Below are 24284 nucleotides of genomic sequence, written 5' to 3' on the forward strand. Positions count from 1 at the left end.
ATCTGGCTTTTCCCCTCTCATGGGGTGCCTCACAAGGATTAAACTCACACTGCAGTAAAGGCTCCAATAAAGTCCTGCTCTCTTATATTCACTTGAGCTTATAAGGAACTCTGCATCTTATTGTTCTTAATCTTTTGTCTGATTTTATCTAAATTGACTAATCAATTCAAGCATAACTAGGACACTGACACAGATACACACGCAGTGCTTACAACACAAAATCATCTCCTAAGAAACCAGGCTAAAAAGTAGACCAGTCCTCATGATCCACTCAGTCCTTGATTTTTTTATAGCACTGCCCAAGCATGGTGCCAATTTGTGACTACTGTAGTGATATGAGAGTGTTTGTTCATTAGGAATTGAACCAAAACCCCATCAGGATTATTTCATACAGATCTTGCCATCTGCTGGCCTTTCTGTGTTCCAAATACAAACCAGTTACCTAGAATGGAAAGACATGATTTCCCCATTACTAGTCTCTTCATACATTCATTTTCCCATCACTGGATGTTTTGACTGGCCTGATTTTTCTTTGTTACAAGGTGTTGCTAGAGTTTGTACCTAGATGTGTTTAACCTACTTCAGCATTCTGCATTTTATCTCCCTTCCATGAGAAAAGCTAATCACACCATCCACCTTTAAGCTCAGCATGGAAAGATCAGAAATTCACTATCATACTAGTAAGCACAGTCAAAATATTCAGCTCTGCTTCTGCAGGGACAGAGCACATTATCACTCAATATTAGAGAAGCTAAGCAACCCAGGCTGGCATCAGATCAGAGATCCATGCAACTGAGGAATGTCAGATGGCACTGACTTACATCAAAAATATCCAGTGATGCCAACTGATGTTCATATATTTCATCTATGCTTGATGGATTTTTTATTTTTCCCCTTCACTTGGCAGGTTCAAATCATGTGAAAACTTAGATTTGCTGTTTATGTAAAGCAGTTGAACTCACATTACCTGGAATTACTATCTTTGTGAGTCCACCACTGTTTATGTGGAGGACTCTCTCTGTTTTTTCTCAGATGTAATTTACCTTCTGACTTCATATCCGTTCATTCTTCAATCTACCTATTCTATTAACCCTTCATTTACTCGTTTTCTTCCCATATACATTCCCATATATATCTCCCTGCTCAGTGAGAGTAGGATTGTATCTTTCCCCTATCATCTTATTTCTCACCATCCATGTTAAGGAATCACCCCCTTCTAAATTTGCCTAATGCATTCTTATTCCCTTTAGCACTTCACTGTCTCTTTACAAATCCCCCTGCAATTTTTCATTGAGAAAGTGCCACAAAAATAGCACTGATTGCATTGTGCAAGGAAAGCATTCAGCAGGTAAGGATTCCATTGGTACTATGGAAATTTCAGTCTGCCCAATCCCTCCACATCATTTGCATAACAGTAAATGAAATAGGCATTTGCTAGGTCACTGATGTGATAATAGGGGCTTTGGGAACACAAAATCCTCACACATCACCTCTAATTTTCTCCATCTGTGAACTTGCAAGGGCTTCTGCAGTTCTTCTTCCAAAATTTTGCACCGAGTCTGCTCCCTTAACAGTTCCTTCTGCATGTGATTAAACTCCCATCTGAAGACCAGCATAAAATAAAAAGAAAAAACACACCAAAAATACTTCAACATGACCAAGGCACTAATGTGGGCGTTAACAAATCATTCTCCCATGCACTATGATGCACAGGAAGCACCAAATGGAAAGCACAAAGAGGCACTCTGCCACTACAGCAATACTGTGGTGGCAAACGTATCAACACAATACCACTGAACAGGTGGAACCATAAAATAACACACTTGGACCTCTTCACTTGCTCATTAAGAATGGCTCAGAAAAGAGGCTCCCAGGGAATCTACTCCACAGACTACTGGAACTCACTCTTCACATCTTCCCATGTACATTGAGGCCAGAAGGACAGTTAGTTTATAAACCTACAAATCAGTCATGGATCATATCCAGTTACTCCAGTGTTGAATCTAACAGCTTGTGTTTGAAAGGTTTTAAATCTACATGGCTCACACAATCCATCAAATAAAACACACTCCAGGACCTAAGCATGATGGACACCGTTCCTAAGAGAACTGAGCTTTGATTTCTTTTATTACATCTCCTCAAGGAATTTCAGAGGTGACTTGCTGAATTTAAAATTAACTGAGCACTACCAAGATTCCTCAGGCTTTTATGGTGGTGATAGGGGGTTTAAGGGCAGGAAAAAAAAGGCATATTTTGTAATTATCTGACCCTTATCACTTTAGTGGTGGGATCCTCTAAATTCTCCAATGTCAAAAGGGGGTGAAAGATTGTGATGTGCCTCCTCCACCACCGAATCCTTTCCTACTAAACTCAGAATTGCATTTAGCTCACTAGAGAGAAAAAGGTCTTTTTTTAACTGTGAGGTTGGACAAGGTTATGGAAGAGGGAAAAAACCTCACATTTCCAATTGGCAAATCGGGAAAGCTAATTAGCAGCACAAGTGATAAATGAAATCTTTTCGACAGGCAGTTTTCATGATGGTTTTGGACTTCATTGAAGTATGAGATTGCTGCTGCAGTTAGCAAGAATTGATCCACCCATCATGGTATGCAGCACACTACACTTCAATACTATGACTGGGTTTCAATACAGTAACAGACTCAGCTGAATGCATTTGGGCAGCAAGTTCAAATTCCATTCCTATCTGCAGTCAGTCAATGAAAACTGCAATTGCTAATGCTGTGTGCCCAGTTCTCCTTTCTGTTTCACCAAATCAAACTGGCATAATTCCACTGGAGTCAATGGGACTGACCATGGACTGAAGTTAATTTGTTCTGCTGAAAGCCACAGAACCACACTGATAAAGTAAAGATCTCACCCAAAACGTTCAATAGCTACACCGAATTGGTACAGTGGTTATCTGCTAAAACATAACTGCCTCTCCTTGCAAATCAAGACTGGTTCTTAGAGAATACCCAGAGTTTCCCATCAGGAAAGAATACACCTCAAATATATGAGGGGTAAACAAGAAAGGAAGCATTAAGCTGGAAAAGGAGGAGATAAATCAGGTTTGGGCTATTAAATTGCTCTTTTAAAGAAACAAAACCTTCAGTGAAAATTTAACTAAAACTTTCTCAGAGATCATAAGATTTGCATCTAAATCTAGGAGAGAGCTCTGAAAACAGGATTTTGTTCTGAATATGTCAAGTGTCTCCCATATTCAGTGGATTGCTTAACCAAAAGGAGTTCCACTAATCTAGGCCTTGCACCACTGTACCACTTAGGAGCTCACTGGACTGTGAACACATTTTCTGATGCTGTCAGGTTTATTCTGTAGGCAGTAACTCACAGTACAAGGGGAAATACGGAAACTATTTCAACTTTAGCCAAGATCTCTTCTTTCCTTATTATGATATTTCAATTTTCCTAATTGTTGGTAAATTGTTTAATGAATTTAATCCAGTCTGGGTTTGAGGTCAAACAAAAAAAAAAAAAAAAAACCTTTCTCCAAGATTGATACAAGTCTTTATTATGTATAAACCATATTTTGTGTCTCAAACACAAAACCATGGCTGCAGTCACTATGGAAATGTATTCCACTGGGTTTCCTACCTGAGCTCCTGCACGTTAGTCACACTCTTGCCAAGTATTCTTGGCAACTTCAGCCAAGATCTCTTCTTTCCTTATTATGATATTTCAATTTTCCTATTTGTTGGTAAATTGCTTAATTAATTTAAATCAGTCTGGGTTTGAGGTCAAACCAAAAAAAAACCTTCTCCAAGGTTGATACAAGTCTCTACTGTCTCAAACACAAAACCATGGCTGCAGTCACTATGGAAATGTATTCCACTGGGTTTCCTACCTGAGCTCCTGCACATTAGCCACACTCTTGCCAAGTATTCCCTTCTCACGCCGAAGTTTTTTGATCTCCAGCTTGAGAATCCTCATTTCCTCCACCCGCTGCCGGTACTCGTTCTCGCCGCGGTTCAGGACGGACTGCTGGATTTTGATCTTCTCGTAGAGCAGCGCCACCTCGTCATTGCGGCGAATCAGCTGCGTCACCAGGGCGTGTCTCTCACCGACCACCTGTGGGCACCGGGCAAAGCCATCAACTCACACTTCCTTCACACAATCCCAGAGTATCGTGGCTATGCTTGGATCAGTCAAAATCATAGACATTAAGAGGTTTCACTGCTATTAATTAAAGAAAGATGGCAAGAACCTAATCATTTCCCCTACAAGGGTTTGATCACCTGAAGAGTACAAACTGCAGATTTTGTTCACTTCAATATCTTAACATTTTGGTTTTAATGGCATTAGAAAGCTTTAGTACTCCCAAATTCACAGTAGCTAAAAATCTTCATCTTAAAATACACTGGACAAATGAGGGAACAGAATGCAGGGTCTTTGAAAACTCAAATTAGGGATTCCAACCTTGTCAAATTCTCTCTTTTGCTTCATTCTCTCTACCTCAGCTTCAGCAATGATGTTTAGGAGTCTTTTCTCTTCTGCCTCCTGATTTTCAATATAGGCTTTGACTTCCTGAGCCTCTTTTGTCATCTTAAGCAGTTCTGCCTGATGGATATAAAGAATACAGGTGAACAACTGTTAAATAATAACTTCCCATTATAGAAACCTACAAATAAGAGTTACTTACAAATATTTCATACATTATTTTACCTTCCTGAGAGGTACACATTTTGTTAGTTTTTGAGAACTGATCACCAAGACAAGCAAGCATGAACACACATAAACAAATAATATAAATACTACTTTAATATAATTGTCTTATACACAATAGAAATTTGAAAGTATTTTTATCTATGACAATTGTTCAAGTTGTAATTCAGGGATACCTCCTTTTTTTTTTTTAATTTTACTACACATATTTAGAAAGCTTTTTAGTGGAGTTGCTATTCATAGTCAGTCTGGGATGTGAGAAAGAACAGTTCGCCTTGCTGATAAGGGCAACAATCTCTGCTGTATAGTACAAAGCAGCATCAACTCAAGAAAGGCTTCAGACTGGAGTAAAAGGATTGGTGGCAACCAGGAAAGGAACAGCAAGATTTAAGAGCCACAGCACTTTGTTTAGTGGATGTGTTAAATGAGGAAGACTGTGAAAAGAGGGGCTGTTCTGAAGCAAGGAGGAGCAATACACTGCTACAGCAACTGCCCAGCACCAATACAAACTAACACTGGAATCTGGCCAGTCATTCTATCCCACTGTCACAAAACTTGCAATTTAAGGCATGTATGTAGATAAAAATAACAGGGTCTTCCTGGATTATTAGAAGTTTTTATCACTGCTAGGTAATTAGAGCCAAGGTGGAACTAGCTGACCACAGTTCATTTTCATAGCTTTGAAAACTTTCAAGCCTCAACTCGAAGACCTTACCACAACTCTGACCCTTATAAAGAATGATGTTCAAAATAAGCATCATCCAATGCTGAAAGATTGAGCCTGTGATGAAGGGTGCACCCGCAAAAACATTGATTTAAGACAAACAGTTCCATCATAATAATAAAACAGCTCATTCCATTCACATTTTCTTTAATAAAATTCTCATTTTCCTCTATGTGTAAGACATAGCTCTCTTAGTCAGTGTCAGATATTCATCTGCTGAATAAAAATGCAAGTCACTTCATGCTGAAATTCAATAAACACTGTACAAAAGCAGCCCACAAATGTAAAACTGCTCTTGTGTTCACCATTGCAGATATTTTTTTAATAGATCACAAATCTATGGTCCTCTTATGTCAGAAAAATATGAATTGTAAACAAGAAGTGGCATTAGATGTGGTCAGCAAACATTCATATAAACAAATCTCACTAGAACGCACTCAGTTTAAATAAATCTGAGCTATCTTGTATAGTAAGGAACATAAATACTTAAAGCCACACAAGGCTTTTCAGTTAGATTAAATATGCCCAGAACCACAGTACGAGGGTCTCTGTACATCAGGTAAAAGGAAATTAATAAACACAGTCACTGTGCAAGCAGAAAAATGGTCACGTCTGAAACTGCTGTAAATCAGCACAGCTCACCTGAAGTCAGTTCGAGAATTTGTAAGAACTGAAGAACAGTCAGCAAGAAAAAATAACATGTATGGGACCTACACCAATATCTCAAACCAAACTCAAACTAAATCCTTGTTTAGACTCTGAAGTATTAGTGCAAGTGATATTTTTATTGGTATGCTCTACTAGACGAAGGAGAAAAGCAGGAGTTTTGTAAAAGTTATAACTGGGACTGAACACAGAATACTGAAATAAAAAGTCAGATTTTATATTCAGATTTCCAGAAAAAATATGCATAAACACCTATAAAATTATATTAATCACTTGACTTGCCAGCAGCTCCAATTTTGAGGGCCACTGATTTTTTTTTTTTTCAATATTCAGATCCTTTGTCTAACAACTCTAATCTGCAGCCATGCATGAAGGCCAACTGAAGCCAAAAGATGTCATTGAACTGGCTTTAATAGAGCTTGGATTTACCGTGATTACATATTTTTAAGGCCTTTATGCCATCTGAGGTGAGCATGTCTGTATAACCTCATTCCTATGAATCCCGGTCCTCCGTGATTTAGCACATTCTTTAAGCTTATTTCCCAGGAACAGCTTTCTTACTTCCTTCACATCAGTGCAAACAGGACAAATTGATGCTGGCTTACAACTCAAATAATTGGGTTCTTTTGTGCCTGTCACAATCAGCTGCCTCTGAATTCTCTTCTAGTTTAGCACTCAGCAGTGACACTCAGGTAGAAGACCACAATGCCCTGAAGCAAGTCAGTAATGTCATGTCAGTGTATGGACAAACCTGCTGGTGAATAACTGAGTGGGTAAACCATGCAGCAATCATGTCTGTCACACAAATGGCAGACAGTTCTGAGGTGATGAGACAGAACTGGGGACTAGCTGAGGCTGAAAGCTGCTCACAGGGAATGAGATGCTGTTTGACTTCTCCATCACTGATAGAACATCTCTGAGACAGACCAGGTACAAGAATACAAATTCATCACCCTTTTACAAAGCCATATTGACATCTTGTCATAACCCTATGTGCTGATAGAGGCTGAAAATTCTAGGAGTCATAGCAGCTAAGCAATAAACTGACAAAAGAAAATATTGTGAAAAGTGAACTTTCGTTTTTTGGGGGTATTGTTTGCATTTTTCCTGGTATTTTTTTTTCCTAGTGCTTAGTGAAGATTAAAAAAAAACTCCTGTGAACACAACTCCATAAATCTTTTCAGAATACAGCAAACTGGGTTGAGATACCACCACAAATCTAATAGCTTATCCAAGGATGGGCTGCAGCAGCACTGAGAAGAGCCACCCGAGCATCAAGCTTAGATTTCCTTTGATTTAAGGCAGAATCTTGATGCTTTATACCACAGTATTAAAATAACTTTCTCTGCAGAGGGACCTACTAAAAGGCACTGCCTAACTCCCAAAAGGCTAATGCTTGCTAGTTACTTAGAAGTACAACATTGTGCAATATAATGGGATTTGCACTTAAAAACAGTAGAAAGAAAAAAGTCCTTAAAAAGTTGAGTTATAAGGGTCTACATTAAAAAGTTTGCTAGAATCAGTTTATACACAAAATCAACATCTCTACAAGCAAAGTGGAACTTTTTAGTAAAAAATGTTCAGTCACCAAGAGATTTAAAGCTTCCAACAGACAATTCCAGACTCTTATTATTATTATGGGCAGAGAGGAAATTTGTCAGAAAGACAGATTTCTGCAACTATTATCTCAAAAGGGTGCTGAGATCTTGTGCTTCAAGTACAGAATAGCTTATTAAAATGCAGCAAAACAACTACCACAGATCAGAACACAGTGCAGTCTGGGAAATCATGGAGTCCACCCTTTGAAAGAAAGTATCTGTGTCAAGGGTCTTACTTTCATCCACTCTTTCTCATCCTCTGACTGCTGGAATTTCACTTGTACTTTCTCGAGGGCTATATCCTTTTCTTTGACCTCCTCTTTCAGCTGATCCACCTGGCGTGTGGAATTTTTCAGTTTTATCATCATTTCTGCCATCTCATCCTAATGGAATAGGAAGTGTGATCACAGAGAGGGTTAAAGCAAGAGGTTGTTTGTGATGTGGAGTTCAGGCTATTTAGAAGTTGGAAAATGTAGCAACGGTGCATGAAACTAGATCTGTTGTACCTACTATAAGACATCACTTTTTAATCCAATAGAACAAAACAGTTTCATTAAACAACAGTTTTTTGTTTAAGCCAGCATGACATTGCAATAAAAAAAAAAACCTTTTAAAGATACACTGACAAAAATAACGACCATCAATCATGAGTTTAATAAGACATTTAATTTAAAGTGCTGGACACACAAGAAGAACTAGCAGTAAATCCAAATCAGTAAGATTCTGATCATATCCATCTGTTTTCATGCTTCTAATAACATGCTTTTCCAATAAGGTCATGCATAGTTGAGCACAAATCTTTGCAGAGAAGCTCATTTTGTGCAAACAAACATAGCCGCAGAAAGATACCAATACATGCTAGTTTGCACAGAGGTGCAAAGTTCAAAAGAGGGCTCAGTCTTTGAGAAGGTTCTGTGAAAATATTTAGCACATACTTTAAGCTCAAATACAGAGCAAAAATGTTGGTAGCACTGAAGAGAGATTCAGGTCAGTAGGAATATTTCTAACAGCACAAAGGTGCCTGCCTGTACAAAATTAGGATTTCAGCTCAGCACAGTGACAGCACATGGTATGCCATGAAATGGAAGCTAACAGAGTCAATGACTACACAGACACATTCTTCTGGATGTAATGAAAGCAGCTTTAGAGGCTATTACTCCTCTGCCAGAACCTACCATCTCACAAGGAAGACATCATAATCTCTCATACGGATACACCCTCTTCCAGGGCCAAACCAGGGTAGCTCAAAGCTCCTTCAGCACTATCCACCATAGGTGTGGATTTACTCGACAAATGAGGGATTTTTACCTGCATGCAGTGCTTAATGTAGCTAAGCAAGACATTGAGTCATGGCAATCTTCACCCAAGCAGCACAGAGAGAGGACTGATTAGTAGTGATATGTCACTAGGCCCAGCTGTTTGCACATTCAGCCACTTCCATGAAAGCAATAGTTATTAAAAACTGTCTTTGGTACACAGTCTATAAATCTCTTTGGTGTTGTAAAAGATGACAGATTTAGCATATAGAGCCCAGACACACCTAAATACATTATTAATTCTTTATTTAATGCAATACAGTAAGAACACACAATTTTGCAAACTGGTCTCCTAATCAACTCACTTAAATAAATGAACTCCTAACACCAAAAGAAAGCCCCAGGATGAAAGCATCAGCTATTTATATCATAATAACAGCCTGCCAGGATGCCTTTTCCATTCTAATCCCTTGAATGTTATGGTACTCTGGAGACCACAGGCAAGGTGGGCATAAGATCATTTCACATTAGGCAATCCAAAAATATTTGCATCCAGCTTTATCCAAACAGGCTTGTGCAAATTTTACTTCCCAAAATGCGAAAGAATTTGCCATAATGTTTAAAACAACCATCCTTTATGTGCTTTTTTTTTTCTTTCATGACTGGATGACCCGTTACTGAACACGGAATAGCTATTTTTCTCATTGCTAAACATAACACTGCCTTGGCCAAAAGATCTTTTGTAGTCCGCTATTTTCTCACACAGGACTTGCTAAAAGAGTTTGGTAGCATGACAAGCAAGCTATTAAAGTCTAAATATTGGCCTCTAACAACTGGAACTGTGAACAGCATAGTGTTACCACCACGTAACATTCAAAACCCAAAGACCAAAAGGCTGCTCCATTTCTAACTCGGCAAACAGGTGCCTGTTCTTTATAAATAACCAAATTTATTTAGTGTTTTAAGAAAAAAAAAACTAGGAAAAAATCAGCATTGTGATTTTTCAACCTTATTTCTCCTGACAGACTGTTTGGGAGCCACAAGAATCCCAACACTCAATCCACCAGATGAGAGGCTGACTAAGGTCAAGTAAAACATCCTACATAAATGGCAAAATGGTGCATTCCTCATAAAATTCAGCACACAGCTTGTTAAGAACTTTGACAGTTCCTTCCCATGTGCTTCTCAAACAAAACACCTACCTTTCCAAACCTAAGTATAAATTTGTAATTTACTATATATTTTATGTCATAAATACTTATTTGGAAATAACCCAAGGCTTAAAATGACAGCTATCCAGGGCCCCAATATCTGCCAATTACAATAGGATTTGTGTAGTATTTTAGATCTTTACATCAGAATAACAGAATATATCCTTAAGTGCTCTGTTCTCTTCTTCTAGTATTGTTAGTGAGATCCCCAAGGAGGAAATATGAATGGAAAGAATCATCTCCTGAGGAAGATGACACTCTCTGAAAGAAACCAGCAAGGTGGAAGCATTTGGTTCTCATCAGAAGACCCCACTTCAGCTGGGAAAGTGTTTCTCTGCTTCCTAAATCATTATTCACAGTAATGTGCATACTCATTCAGGACTAAGGAGGCAATCTTATTCCCCTCATACCCTATTTCACATACATGCATACAACTCCTAAAGGGATAAAACAGACTGGAGGCAGGATGGCTTTATGAGTCTGTGGCTCCAGTGTACCATGATTTTACGCATGGTTTGCAGCGGGGATATTTCCACATGATGACTGAGGACTCCTATTTCCAGCCCAAATACAAATGGTGTAGATAAAACTTCAGAGACCTAAAAAATTCATTTCCTCAAAACCCACAGGAATGCAGAAACCACTTCTGCCATTGAGCCACTAAGCTTCCCTTTAACAAATTAAAATTAAATTAAAAAAAAAAAAAACCAACAGCAGAGAGAGAAGCACAAGGAAAAATGTATCCTTCTACCTTAGCTTCAATCAGATTTTTACTGTACAGGGTCCTCTCTGTTCTCAGACTTTCACAAACAGCTTTTTGCTGTTTTAATTTAAGTCCTTGCCCTTCTATTTCCTTCTCATAGTTGCAGATCTGAATTTGATGCATTTCAAGATCTTTCATGTGATTGAGAATCTGGAGCAAAAGGAAAGGAAAGAAATTAACATGATTAAACCATCATCACAAGATTAGAAGGATGGAACAACGTTTGTGATTTGAAAATGACAAGTTTAAATCCCTGGGATAAGCAGTTTTAACTACAGATGAAAATTGCTCCAGTCGAAATACAAGTTTAACCTTTCTGACTTGTTTATGTGGGACAAAACTGTATTTTAATCTGATACCTAGGTTTCACTCAAGACTCAAACTTATAGAGGAGCACATATTTAACACCAAGCTACTGAAAGAAAATATTGCCACAGATTGGTTGCAATACAATCAACATAAACAGTTTCCATCAAGAATAGACTCCATTCATTTATGAAGCAAGTCTAGATTTTGGATGTTGTTTTGGATGTCAGCTGTATGATAAGATAAATTAACACACATGTTTTTCCAGAAGCCCTGCATGTGCATCCTACATACTAACAACCCAATTTTTTTAATGAACGTGTGACCACGGAGTTGATGATTACAAAATAGATACAATTACTATAATAAGAAAGTCAGTTAATGTAACTTACACTTGGTCTAAATAAGTAGGTAAGGTAGGTAAGGCCTAACTTACACTTGGTTTGAATAAGTAATCGCCATTATTTGCTTCTATGAAAGATTAGAAATAATTATGTGAAGATTAGCTAAGGAGAATGGAGTATTGTAGACTATAGAAAGAGGATGATCACATGCAGTATCAATAAACAAAACCACAAAATTTTACAGACACCTTTATTAAGCAGTTACATAAGCATAACATAATTAAGTTATCATAAATAATAATTGCTATGTTACAGGGGCAAAAATACAAATAGTTACTAATCATTATGAGGAGATTCTAAACATTTTAATTTAAAAATAGTTTTTAAAAATTTATTTTTGATTTTTCTCCTGCTATACAAAGCTGAAAACAGCAGCACTCACACAGAATTCAGCATCACAAAAAAATAAGAAATAAAAACAATACTAAGGAGCACACACATCAAAAACATGGTTTACCAGGTTCACTACCCAGGAGGAGAAAACAATGCCATTCTTAAAGCTAGGGGAAAAAAATTAGGCATTAAAAAAAAGCTGAGGAATCACATAGACAAAATCCAGGAGAGGAGTCAACGTCCAGATGCAGTTCATATCCCGTTCTCCTGACTCCACTTTTGAAAGTAGAGTTTTGGGCTAAAATACACGCTTGCACATCAAAGGAGAAGAAAAAACCAAATGTTTACATCAAATAGTCAATAACTGCAAAGTTCGTAGTTTACAGCACTGTCTCTTCCTCAGCAGTAAAGTCTTGGGGGGGCCTAACTACGGGACAGGAGCTTAAATAATTAAATATTCCACCAGGTACCTCCAACCAACTTTGAAGATGGGGGACAGCTAAATATCAAAAATTTTATTACAGAAGCAGGAATAAAATTCCAGCACATTGTAGCTGACTTCAGGTGATCCCAGGAACTGCTTACAATGCAATACAAAAACACAATCCCACTTTATAACCTACTCCTGTCTTTTCCTTCGCTGTTTAAACAATCTGCCAATAGTAATAGCACAGAAAAGAAATCAATAAGGCATTTTTTCTGTCTGCACTATGGTGATAATAGGCTGGAGCAAGTTTTGAAAGTAGGTCACTGCATTTATAAGCATTTTACTTGTTTCTGATACAATATAAGTGCGGTAAGATTGTGGACAAAGTTTTCTGAGTTGTGCTCACAGGCTAGATGCTGATTTTGCTTTTTCAGGAATGATTAAACTCAAATAATTCTTTCTTATAAATACAGAAAAGATACATGCAGTGTGTCACAACACAGCCCCATGGGAGGCTGAGCATGCTCAATTCCTGTTTAGTCAATAGGCACAGTACACCTCTCAGATTTGGCAATGAGGGCACAAAGCTAAGCAAAAAGGATTTGGGATTCATCGCTTTTCCTCTATCCTCATAGCTCTATTACTTGCACACTTCACTATCATCTACAACTGGTTATCTGTTTAGTTCTATAAACCTACTCAATATGTCAGTAGTGGTGCAGTCCTTACTTGCTTATCCTTTTTTGACCACTCCAGGAAGTGCTGCCATGGCCTTAGTGATATGTCTATTGAAGAACAGGTTTGCCAAAAGATGATGTGAATTTAAAAAAGGAAACTTATCTTTTCATTTTCCTGGATAGGTTGTTAACTGCACACTCAGCATTTTAAGAGGGTTTATTTGAAAAAAGCCAACATATTAAAAACTGGTTTTGGGACTCCTCAGAAAACACAGCCAAAGAACAGTTCAGATAGAACTGGAAGGTATCAGTGAAAATTTCACTACCTCCTTTTCAGCAGCCTAAACCTCGCACAGAGAAATCAGTATTTTATAATTTAAGAATTTCAATTCAAAAAGGAAAAAAATCTGCTAAAAGTTGTATCCAATAATACAGGCTACATAACAAAGAGCAAGAAACAGATGTTGTTACTTACTTGTGCTGGTTAATCTAGAAGTAAGACTTTTCAACAAGTGGCAGTGACTTGAAAATAAGCAGTCAGCCAAGGCAATAGTTAGAGGATGAAATCATGCACAAACTCTCACCCTAAAAATATTTTACTGTTGTGTATATGATTTTGTTGACTCTGTTTATCAGTCAATAGTAAATTATTGTTGTCACAATATACAGAGTATTACCATACAATTTCAGAAAGCTTTAAGCATTTGCCCTAGCAGAGTAACACCATACCACACCAGAAGGCTTCAAGCATCTGCCCATACAGAGTAACATCCCATCACTTCAGAAGGCTGCTCCTCTTGTTCTTCAGCCAAATCTTTTTTACCCTCATGTTGATGCACTGCCCCTGTGTGCCCTCTGCTCCCTGTGGTGGTTGCTCAGTGCCCCTGGGCACTCCCTGGCTCGTTGCTGTCAGTGCTGCTCACCTGCTGCTCACAGCTGTGCCCATTGGGGATGGGGCTGTGCCACAGCCCCGCTCCCAATCCCCACAAACTGTGTGATGTGGTAAATGATGATTTTGAAAGATGAATTCTGCAGCTCTGTAGAGTATGTGCTGCTATAAATAGCCAGGCAGCTTTCAGAGCCAGAATAGCTACATCTCTTAGCTACATCTCTTTTTCAGCTCTTATGCAATTCTGAAGGTGGGGTGCAACTTCCTGCAAAACCAGGTTGGTAGCAAAAGGTGAGAGAAGAGCACTGACTGGCCATAGCCTTACTACCATCAGTAGCTCATTCCCCACCAGCTGTGAAATGACTTCTGTAGTTTTGACACAGCTTCTCAAGTCTGAATAGGTCAAACAGTGAACCTAAATATTACCTATTTACATAACAATCCTGATCCTATGTTGTCCTACCCTGCATTTGGACTGAAGGACAAGACTGCTCTCACATACCCCCGTGCTCAAAACTGTTCTTACTGCTCTTCACCTATAAGCAGAGTCAGGAACTGCCCCTTTGGTGATCCAAGGAAGCCTGCCAGTCCTTTGGAAAGCTGCAGTCACTGCAGGCATCATTATACAAACAGCTCTAGTGTCATAAGCCATTTACTGAGCCTCTGCCTTATAAGAAATGATAGAAAATTTACACCCAAAGTGGCAGGGGGAGAAAAGAAAAAGTAAGCAAACAAACATTTGTCATTCTCACCCTCAAAATACTATGGGCAGCCCCAAATAGAATTAAAAGAAAGAGCCTTGTAGTTCTGAGTGTTATGAATTACTCTCTGGCCCTAGCTTACAATGTTCTTAACTCATATCTACACTGTTAGAAATGCACTATGAGGGAAAGAAGGAAAATATGACTTTGCAACAAAGACAAATCTCATTTTTGTGGAATATTATTTACAAGGAAATGACAAGAGGTATTCCAGGCAATGGAGCATACACCATTCTAACATGATTTAAAAGCCCCTGGTCAAATGAAGTTGGAAGGATAATTTTACTGTGAAAAGATAGCAAATAATTTTTGAGTTGAAACTGCTTGGAAGCTAATCCCAGTAAATCAATGAGCTCCTTGGAGGGCTCTCCAATGTGACACTCAGCAATTAATGGAACATGTTAAAAACATGTTCCTGATTTTACTTCATCAGTAATAAAGTTATACATAATAATGGGCAGCAGGAAACACGGATTTTATGCCTCTGCAGCTGCTCCTGGAAAACTTGTTTTACAATCTATTTTGAACATGCTGAGCTGTTTTCACATACGAAGTAAGCCTTCAAAATGTTAAGTACCTTACAAATATGTTGAGCACTGTTAGGTCTCCCTGGCCTGGATTTTAGGACAGTGGTCATTTGCAAGATAAGATCCTTTGCAGATAGGGCAATCAAAGTGTAATTTCCAAGTGTATATGAGTTTCAATTGTGGGACTCATGTATAAGAAGGCCATGTGTAAGAGGCCTTGGTTGGAACTCCAGTAATGGCAATACATGGCTGGACTCCAAGTCTCTCACAGAATTACCAAGTTTCTCTTCCATTGATAAGGTTTCCCTAGAGAGAGCTGAAGCAGTAGCAGACAACATGCACTGACAGCAAGAAATATTTGTACATTGTATTGAAGACCACCAATCCAAGCTTTCTCCCACTGGCATGTCAGGAAAATTAATGTATCATGTTCACAGTTCTGAGAGTAAGACAGGAAAGAACCCCTTGCACAAAAAGCTGTTCCTACCTTCTCTTTCAGCTCACTCAATTCCTTGATGAAACTCTCTCTCTCCTTCTCCAATTGGTAAATAATTTTTCTTTGTTTCTGAGCTTCTATTTTACAATCTTGGATTTCTGTCTCCAAGTTCTGTTTTGACTGTTCATGGAACTTCATCAAATCGATCTGCTTCTGATTAGCATTTGCAGCCTTGATCAAGTTCTAAAGGGAACAAAAATTAATGAGTCTTGAGCTGAAAATGCAACACTGTTACCACCATGACAAAAGCATGCCATTGTCAAAGCGGATTATGGACTTTTCAATGTTATCATTCCTTATCTAATTTGTTCAGTTGAAATACTTGAACCTTAAATCTGATTTGAAAAAAAAAAAAAAAACAAAATCTCTAGCATAGCTGCTAAATAGAGCTTTTTCTGATTTCGTTAAAACACTAGTGTCTGCATTACAAAAAATAAAATTGACAGGATTGTTTACAAGTGGATATAACTAATGACTGGAAAATCCTTACCAGCTTAAAGGCATTTTGATTGTAAAGCATGCCAACAGTCAGTAACATTAAAGCCAAATACATTTCTTTCTCATGTCTTCAATACAAAGTTCAAGCTTGAAATTAACCAAGCTTACTTTAAAATTACTTTAAAATTTTGCATAAAGATTAAACAGAAAACATCAACATATAATCTTTACAAAATCAGCTTCCTGGTCCCACTTTAAAATTTCCTTCCCTATACAAAACAAATATTTTTAAGCTGGCAAATCAGAGCCTCTGCTAGATTCAAGACACAGGACAGTAAATCTACACCAAATAAAGCTCGTCAGAAATCATCTTTTAGCACTGAATTTAGTAGATAACATTTCAGGTCTGCCCATAAACCTGAGATGCTATACTGCAGTACAAGAACCTTGGGCTGATGGGAAAACAATGAGAAATCAGATCTAACAGCAAGGATTACTACTCAACCAACCTGCTAAGCTGCTGCAAGTGTATCAACACTCTGGTTGTCTTCTCTTAGCAAACACCCAGTTTGCCTAGATTAGTACCAAACTTCATAAGATACAGAGTAAAAGATCTGTGTAAAAACAGATATAGCAAACTTTCCGGATACCAAATAATGGGTTTGCAGTTTGAAGTCCCTGATGGTTTATACATTAAAACTTGGAAATCTTCTGTGTTTTTATGGATACTAGCATTATTTCAGTGCACAGAAAAGTAGTTTGTACAGCTGCTTAAGGAAATCTGAAGGCTTTAACTTACATTATGAATTCTACATTTCTGTGTTGATGTGAATGTTTAAGCTACAGGCATTTAATTCTCAAGCTGTGAGGCTTATCAATATGACCAAAGCAAACTCACCTGGTTTAGCATATCCCTTTCCCTCACAAGCCCATCTATGGCTCTCCTGTCAGTATCTGCCTGCTTTTTGCCTGTCTCCAACTCTAGAGAAAAAGAGAAAAGACAGTGAATTCTCTGTTCAAATTGCACAGCTGTTAAAAATGCAGATGTCCACAATTTAGTGAACTTTTTTTAAAGTCTCGACATTACATAACCAGTTCAAGTAGTTTTGAACAGGTTTTACAACCCTATGTATTAGCTGATGTTAATGCTTATTGGGTACCTAGAATAACTTGAAAGAACTCAGAAAACAGATCCACCTATCTCTTTGGTACCTACCTTTCTCCAGTCTGATTATTTGATTTTTTAGCAGGCTTTTTTCATTTTCTGCATCAACTTTTTGTTCCTCTGCAGTGCGCAGCTTATTCTGGAGAACATCTCTCATTTTGCTCAGCTTTGAAATTTCGAGGCTCATATGAGCAGATTCATCCTCTATCTCCTACAGAATAGCAACAGGGAAAGGGGAGAGAAAGCATCCACAGAAAGAGGGAAGAAAATGCTTTTTTTATTTGGTGTACACTTACTCCATGAAACTCAGTAAGAAAACATGTAAGTGCTGTGGGTCAGATGCAGAAAGATAATTAGCTAACTAAAAAATATTTAATATAATTTAAACAAAGCCAGCTTGGGAAATGAAAATGATAATCAAATCTTACACTTTAGGGCTAAAGATGATCAACAAAGAACCTCAAGCTGCAAACTTCACACAGCAATACCCAATTAGTCCAGTAGATTAAAAACAGGCAGATCTATTTTCATTTGAAGTACTAGGCACAGTGATTGTGATGAGAAAGAGATCTGTAGTGTGGTCTGATTGCATGTCCCTAAATAGCAGGTATGTATTATCCCCATCTCTTTCATAACCTATGGCTTTAAAGAAAAGGCAAAATCCAGAGTCTGTCTCATTTACTATACAATAGAGGAAAAAATAATCAATCAAAATACTGCATGACTGGTTACTGGGAAACAACCAATAATCACAACAGCAATCAGTCTTTTTCCTTTTAAGAAGCATAACTTTGTACAATTCAGTGTCACTGCGAGGTTTTACAGTCATCACAGACTACAGTGTTCCACTTACAGCCTCAGAGACTGATTCTGTGGGAAGGGGAATCCTGCTATGAAGCATCCTCTGGGAGAATGGGAATCTCCTCAGTTCTTGCTGACAATAAGAAGTTTAAGAGTAGTTTGACAATTCACATTGCCCAGCACACAGCACACTGCAGGATGGTATTCCAGGCACAATCCCTACACAACCTGCAGCCCAGATCATGACTAGGGCTCTTAACCTTCAGCAGTTGGCTTAACTGCTAACTGGGCAGTATCTTCTATTTTTTTTGTTCCCAGAAGTTCTTGAGCATGACTCTGAAAGTTCCATCAACTTTTCCTGAAATCAGGATAAGATCATAGAAACAAAATACTCTGACACTCTAAAGTCCCAGATTTAAGTCATATTTGTAAAGTTTTAAATAATGATGGCATTGGTAATGATAAAACTGGATAATCTGGAAAAGACAGTAATTTGTTTTTCAGATAAGTAAGAAAAATAACCTTCAGCTTGACTAATAAAATACAACAGAAAGAAACCTCCTATCATCCTCCATTAAGGATCCAAATCAGAACCATCAGTTGTGAACTGAGCTTTTAATCTATCAGGGGTTAGTTTCTATCAGACTAACAAGCAAACAAGCTTTTTATTTAGGTGAATTAGTTATACACAGTAAAACTCAAGAAGATCATTTTCTACCTGAATTTTCTAATGTTTACTGTTTTAACCCCAATGGTGACACAAAATGCAAGATATGGTAAATAGCATTATAGCATCCAGCATCTATACATTGCTCTTTGTCAAGTGCTCTCAAAATACCCTAATAAGAATATGCAGGAATCCTTTAATTGCTCCTCAACAGAAACTCATCTGCTTCTGAGTTGTATAAAATTACTGTTGAGTAATGTGAAGTCAGGCAACAAAACCATTTAGATCTGAAAGTAAACACCATCTTGCTTATTTATATTAACTTTCTCAATCAATACTGGGGGGAAGAAATTTTAGTGTTGAAAGCAATTCCTTTCAGTGGAAACTATCCAGGACACCATTATTATAATTTATAACCATTTTTCAATGGATTTTGACAAAATTCAAATTACATTAATCATTGTAAAAAAATCATTCCTCTTATCTGAAGATCTCAGGATTGAAAAGAGTCCCCATGTTTGTGACCGCCCATCCTTTATGAACAGAGTGTTTAACATTTTGGTTCATGTGTTTTATGAAATAACTCCTCCAGGAGAACAGGTGCTACCATGTCAGAGGAGAGGGCTGGAGACTACCTGCCATAGAAAGAATGGCATCCAGCATCAGCAGATCTATTCCTAAAAACTACTCATGTTTCCTCCAAAACTACCTGTGGGGAACTATCAGGACAAGAACTGAAGTCATCCCTGTCCCAAGTGGTAAGATTTCATTGGAATTATACAGCTGGTAGGATGAACCTTCTGGAACTTACTTTCAGTTGTGCTGTCTTCTTACCAATGTCCTTCATCACATCATCAAGCATTGCAGTCTGCTGCTCATTGTCTTGTGAGAGCTTTTGATATTTCATCTTCAATTGCTCAAGTTCCTTACCAGCTTTTTCATTCAAGGTCTGTTAGATTAAAGAACAATCCTATCAATTTTCTAAATCTCATTACAACACCTATGTACACCTGAAGACCAAACCTTCCTGCTACCCAGGAAACAAAAGCTGCTACAGATTGTTGTCTGCTTAAAAACTAGCACTCACTGTTGATGAAATTACTAATATTACTAAATATGATACATGGTCATAATGACATGGAAAAATCATAATGTCTAATGAACAACAGATCCAGTGCAAATTTTTTTCTGGAAGCTTAGCAGGTGTTTATTGCAGGTGGTAAATAGATATTTTACCTCTTGTTAGGCATCTGGCAACCATCACATAATACAGCTTGCTACATACAATTACTGAAAATGAGTATGAGATTCAAATCACTTCAATCAGCAGAGGGCAGGGAAGCTCTGTTTTATGAGCAAGCATCCTACATTAATGTGCTGATAACATTTCTCTGGGTACATGGTTTGCTGAGACCAGGACAAAAGCATTCTGCTCTTTAATTTGTCTTCAGTTAAACATATGGAATAGTGGTTTTGTGGCTTCTATACAGAACATATATTTCAATACTGGAGCTACCAGATTTATCTTCTGCTGGATGGAAATTTCCTTGCAGGTATTACATATATAAATGAGGAAACAGCCATCACATTTTTCACTCCTGATGAAGTCATTATACATTGCTCCTTTAAAAACACTAAAGAAGGAGAAGTAGAACCTAGTGTAAAAATAAGGAATACTCCTTTTTATATTGCAAATGCCAGGATAACACTGTTTCAGGCAACCCTTTATTGAGTCTTGAACAGGGGTGGGATAAAGCTTACAGCAGCTGTAGCCAGCCATTTTCAATGTCATGCAAGAAAGGGTGTTTCATTAGAAATTTTTTATAAAATAAGAATAAGAATAAAAGAATAGCAGGTATCACAGCAACTATTCAACTGAGACAATAACCTGATGAAATTGCAGTAGCTGTGTTACCTTCTTTTGAAGATTTCTACCCTGACCCTTGCAGAGTTGGATAGCCTGTGTTTTGGACAGACTTCAAGCAAAAGACCATTTAGGGCATTCACAGACACCTTCAAGCCAGCACAGGCAAGGAAGACAATGCAGAAGTCTGGTTAATTAGCCCACACACAGCACTTTATGTGAACTCATATTTTCCAGGACAGTTTGGATAATTGAATGTCCCTAAAATCTACACTTTGAAAGCCTGGAAAAGATTATAAAAAGGAGGAAGAATGGAACAGAACCAGTATACACAACGTGATTGCCATGGCAGATGATGGAGCTGCCCTCAAAAGCTGCATCAAATCAGTGATATTCAGAAAATTAATCTAGTCTTCTCTCTATCTCTTTTCTGAGTACTTTAGTAAGACTTTGTGTTGACTAAAAATTGGCACAGACCTCTACCTTCTCAAACTCAGGGACCAGAAGGGAAGAAAAAGCTATAAAAGTTATAAATTTACAAGATACACACAACTCACAAGGAAGTTTCCCTAGAGGTAGGACTGGTTTACAGTGATGAGATCTCCCCTGCCATTTACTGAAATTGCTTCTCTGAGAGTTTCTCAAAGTCAGGGGAAACGGACTGAAAACCTGAAAATTCACACACTTGCAGAACACTATGTTAGGACGTGTCCAGATAATGTTTTTAGAAACAGAATGAGGAAATCAATCAAAAAGGTTTATGAAGACAGTTCCTTGCCCTTTCATAGGCTTGAGAGGCAGATAAAAGTTATTTTTAAAAAGAAGAAAGAAGGGATGGAGGTAAAATTATTTTACCAATGCCACTAGACACAATCAATAGCAAAGCTGGCAATATAGTCAGAAGTCCAACCTGGCAGTCTCCTGCTCCTATAGATCATCCATGTTCTTCACAGATTGTGTCTCATTTGCTGTGATTTTTCAAGATGAACAATATCATTGTGATCCACTACTGACTTCTGTGAGAAATCTATCTGAAATTTGTCAGCAAGCTTTACATATTTGTTAGTAAAGTAATATTTATATAAAACTAAGTGTTTATTAAAATTTAATAACTTACTCTCCCTCCCTCTCTTTTCAGAAAATTCCATTTTCTTCTTAATTACAGATTTTACTCTAATCTTAGACCTGATAAACAGCAGTGTGCCACGTACCCTACCTTCTGCTCTTTAAGATTATTTTCTATTTTCAGTTGTTCCTCTTTGTCATCCTCTATTTGTTGCTGTAACTTCTGGACCTCAGCTTGCTTCTTATCAATTTCAGCTTGAAGATTTTTCAGCTCAGTCTCCACTTTTTCCTTCTTTCGCATCTCTCGTAACTCCTCGGTTTGACGCAGCTGGATGTCTTGCTGAAGCTATAATAATAGAGAAGAAAACAATTTTAAATTCTGCTGCCTTTTACTCAGGAAAACAAGTCCTCTCACCTCTCTGATTCTCCTTGATTTTAAAAACAAGAGCTTCTATATTACTGCAACCATCATTGTATGCCAGATCTTCTCAGAAGTAATTACGTTTTCTAATGATTGAACAAAAAATTATTCTGCATGAGGGCCCTATTTATTGTTGACAAAAATTTGTTAAACACCAGTCAGTTCAACTAGACAGAAGTACAGTCTGATACAGTCCAAACATAAAAGCATTCCTCTGGAGATGCAGTGGTATAAATGTCTTTACTGTTATAAGTTACTTGCAAAGTGGTACTTTCTGAATGCAGCATTAAAATTAATTGGGGCTTGATGCTGTATTGCAAGGAATTTTCTTTTTATTATTCTCTCTGACTAGCAGAAACACTTATTACATTGATATTAAAGGAAAGAGAGAGATGTTAGAACCAGTGTTCATTTTCTCAACTGCTCTCAATCTTTCTACTCTCAAAGTTCCTATGTGAGAACTTTGAAAGAGGAAATTTTTCTCATATTTAATAAACTTTTTTGTGAGTCCTGCACTCTCACTCCACAAAAATTTGATGGAGCAGAATCAGCAGAGAGGAGACACAGGGGGCTGATCCATATGGAAATATTCGGTTCAGCCAGGGACCAGCAATTGAAAGATGTTCTTTGCCTAAGGATTCCTCCCCCTCTGAGCCCACAGATGAAAAGTTGCCAGAACTAACTGGGTCTTCAACAGGATCTTCAAAGAGACATTGTCATTTAAGCAGTCTGAAGTGGAGAATAATTTCATACTGGAAGAATGGGAGGTGATTACAAATGCTGTAACAATTCTGTAAAATTAAGGGTTGATGAAGTGAGTATCAGAAGATTAAGGCTGCCAAGATTCAACAAGTTTTGACTCTTTTCTCTCATGCCCACAATGCTGTCAGAAAAACAAAGATTTTATATTCTCTTCTTGTACATTACCAGTCATCTTCTTTATAAATAGCAACAATTTCTGTGCATGAAACCTAGACTGATCATTACTTTCCTATTTGTGATTTATAAAAAACTGAAAGCCAAATGCTCCTTCTACCTCTTGTCTGTTCGTTTAAGTGTGATTTTCTACTCTTCCTTTCTCCAAGTGTCTTGCTCCAGCCTCGATTTATATTCTGCTTTAATTCTTTAATTTCTCATTATTATGCTTATATATTTGATATATGAGTTCTGTATGCCATGTTTCATCTTTTTCTACCTTCCATTCAGTGGCTATTCCTCTGATCCTCAGCCTTGTCTATCTCTAGCTGCTGTATACATTTCAAGAAAGACATACATATTGATCACAAAGAACAACTGTCTATTCAGATGGTCAGAAATATAGAAAGCCTAACTTCATGTAAAGCTGAGATGGAGTATGACTGCTCTCTACAGACAATTGTGTGGTGGAAAAATTAAGTGGAAAAACAGTAAACCAGAATCAGAGTAAAGAAGTAAGTAAGAAGTACCTAACTATGGAAAAAGCAAAAATCTGGAAAAGGCTTCCCATAGAGGAGAGAAAATAACTTCATTATTTTTAAGCCAGATTTTGATACGTTCTTAACAATGACGGTGTCTCACAATATGGCAACCACTGCCAACAGCAAGGGACCAAGAACCTCCATTCCAGGCTTATGTTCTAAGTGTCTCTTTTGAGGCATAAGGATTTACAATACAGAAAACATCCCATTTCTTCAGCATTAAAGATGATTCCAATTCACGAAAAACAACCTTGGCCTCAATGGGGTATTGGGAAGCTGTGGAAGCAGCTGGTACATGACAATACACTTTGCAAAGAACATAGCCTAAAACACAGAAAAATATTAAAGTCATTCACGGCAAAGTCCGCTCAGAGCACTCCTGAAAATGTTTAAGATGCAAAACAGCAAGTAGCATTCTAATCACTGGAGATCAATTGTAAGTGTGGAGAAAGGCTCAGGGCAAAGCCTAAAATCACCATCTGGTGATCAGTACAGACCTGCAGAACAGTTTGCTCTGCCTCATTTTTTTCCTTTTCTGTTTCCTGCTGCTGCTCTGTGATTGCAGTGAGATCTTGACGTAACTCCACAATTTCTGACAACAGTCGGTCTCGCTCTTCTGTTACCGTTTCTTGAAGTTTTAGCAAATCCTCAACACTGGAAGCAAGGAAATAATAGTCAAGCAGTGTCA

General features: G+C 37.8%; 1 protein-coding gene across 1 annotated transcript in view; it reads right to left on the reverse strand.

Annotated features, from left to right (window-relative positions):
- The window catches only part of CFAP58 (cilia and flagella associated protein 58), a 56944-nt gene that overhangs the window by 25068 nt on the left and 7592 nt on the right, over positions 1-24284 (reverse strand). The window contains exons 4-14 of the mRNA XM_064716934.1: positions 24094-24250; positions 21870-22064; positions 19601-19738; positions 17373-17532; positions 17055-17137; positions 15710-15901; positions 10887-11048; positions 7905-8051; positions 4435-4575; positions 3863-4086; positions 1491-1602 (exon numbers count right to left, since the gene is read on the reverse strand). Of these exons, the coding sequence (XP_064573004.1) occupies positions 1491-1602; positions 3863-4086; positions 4435-4575; positions 7905-8051; positions 10887-11048; positions 15710-15901; positions 17055-17137; positions 17373-17532; positions 19601-19738; positions 21870-22064; positions 24094-24250 (1711 nt within the window). The remainder of the gene's footprint in view (positions 1-1490; positions 1603-3862; positions 4087-4434; positions 4576-7904; positions 8052-10886; positions 11049-15709; positions 15902-17054; positions 17138-17372; positions 17533-19600; positions 19739-21869; positions 22065-24093; positions 24251-24284) is intronic.

Source organism: Zonotrichia leucophrys, chromosome 6, assembly GCF_028769735.1.
Source record: "Zonotrichia leucophrys gambelii isolate GWCS_2022_RI chromosome 6, RI_Zleu_2.0, whole genome shotgun sequence".
Taxonomy (NCBI): Eukaryota; Metazoa; Chordata; class Aves; order Passeriformes; family Passerellidae; genus Zonotrichia; species Zonotrichia leucophrys.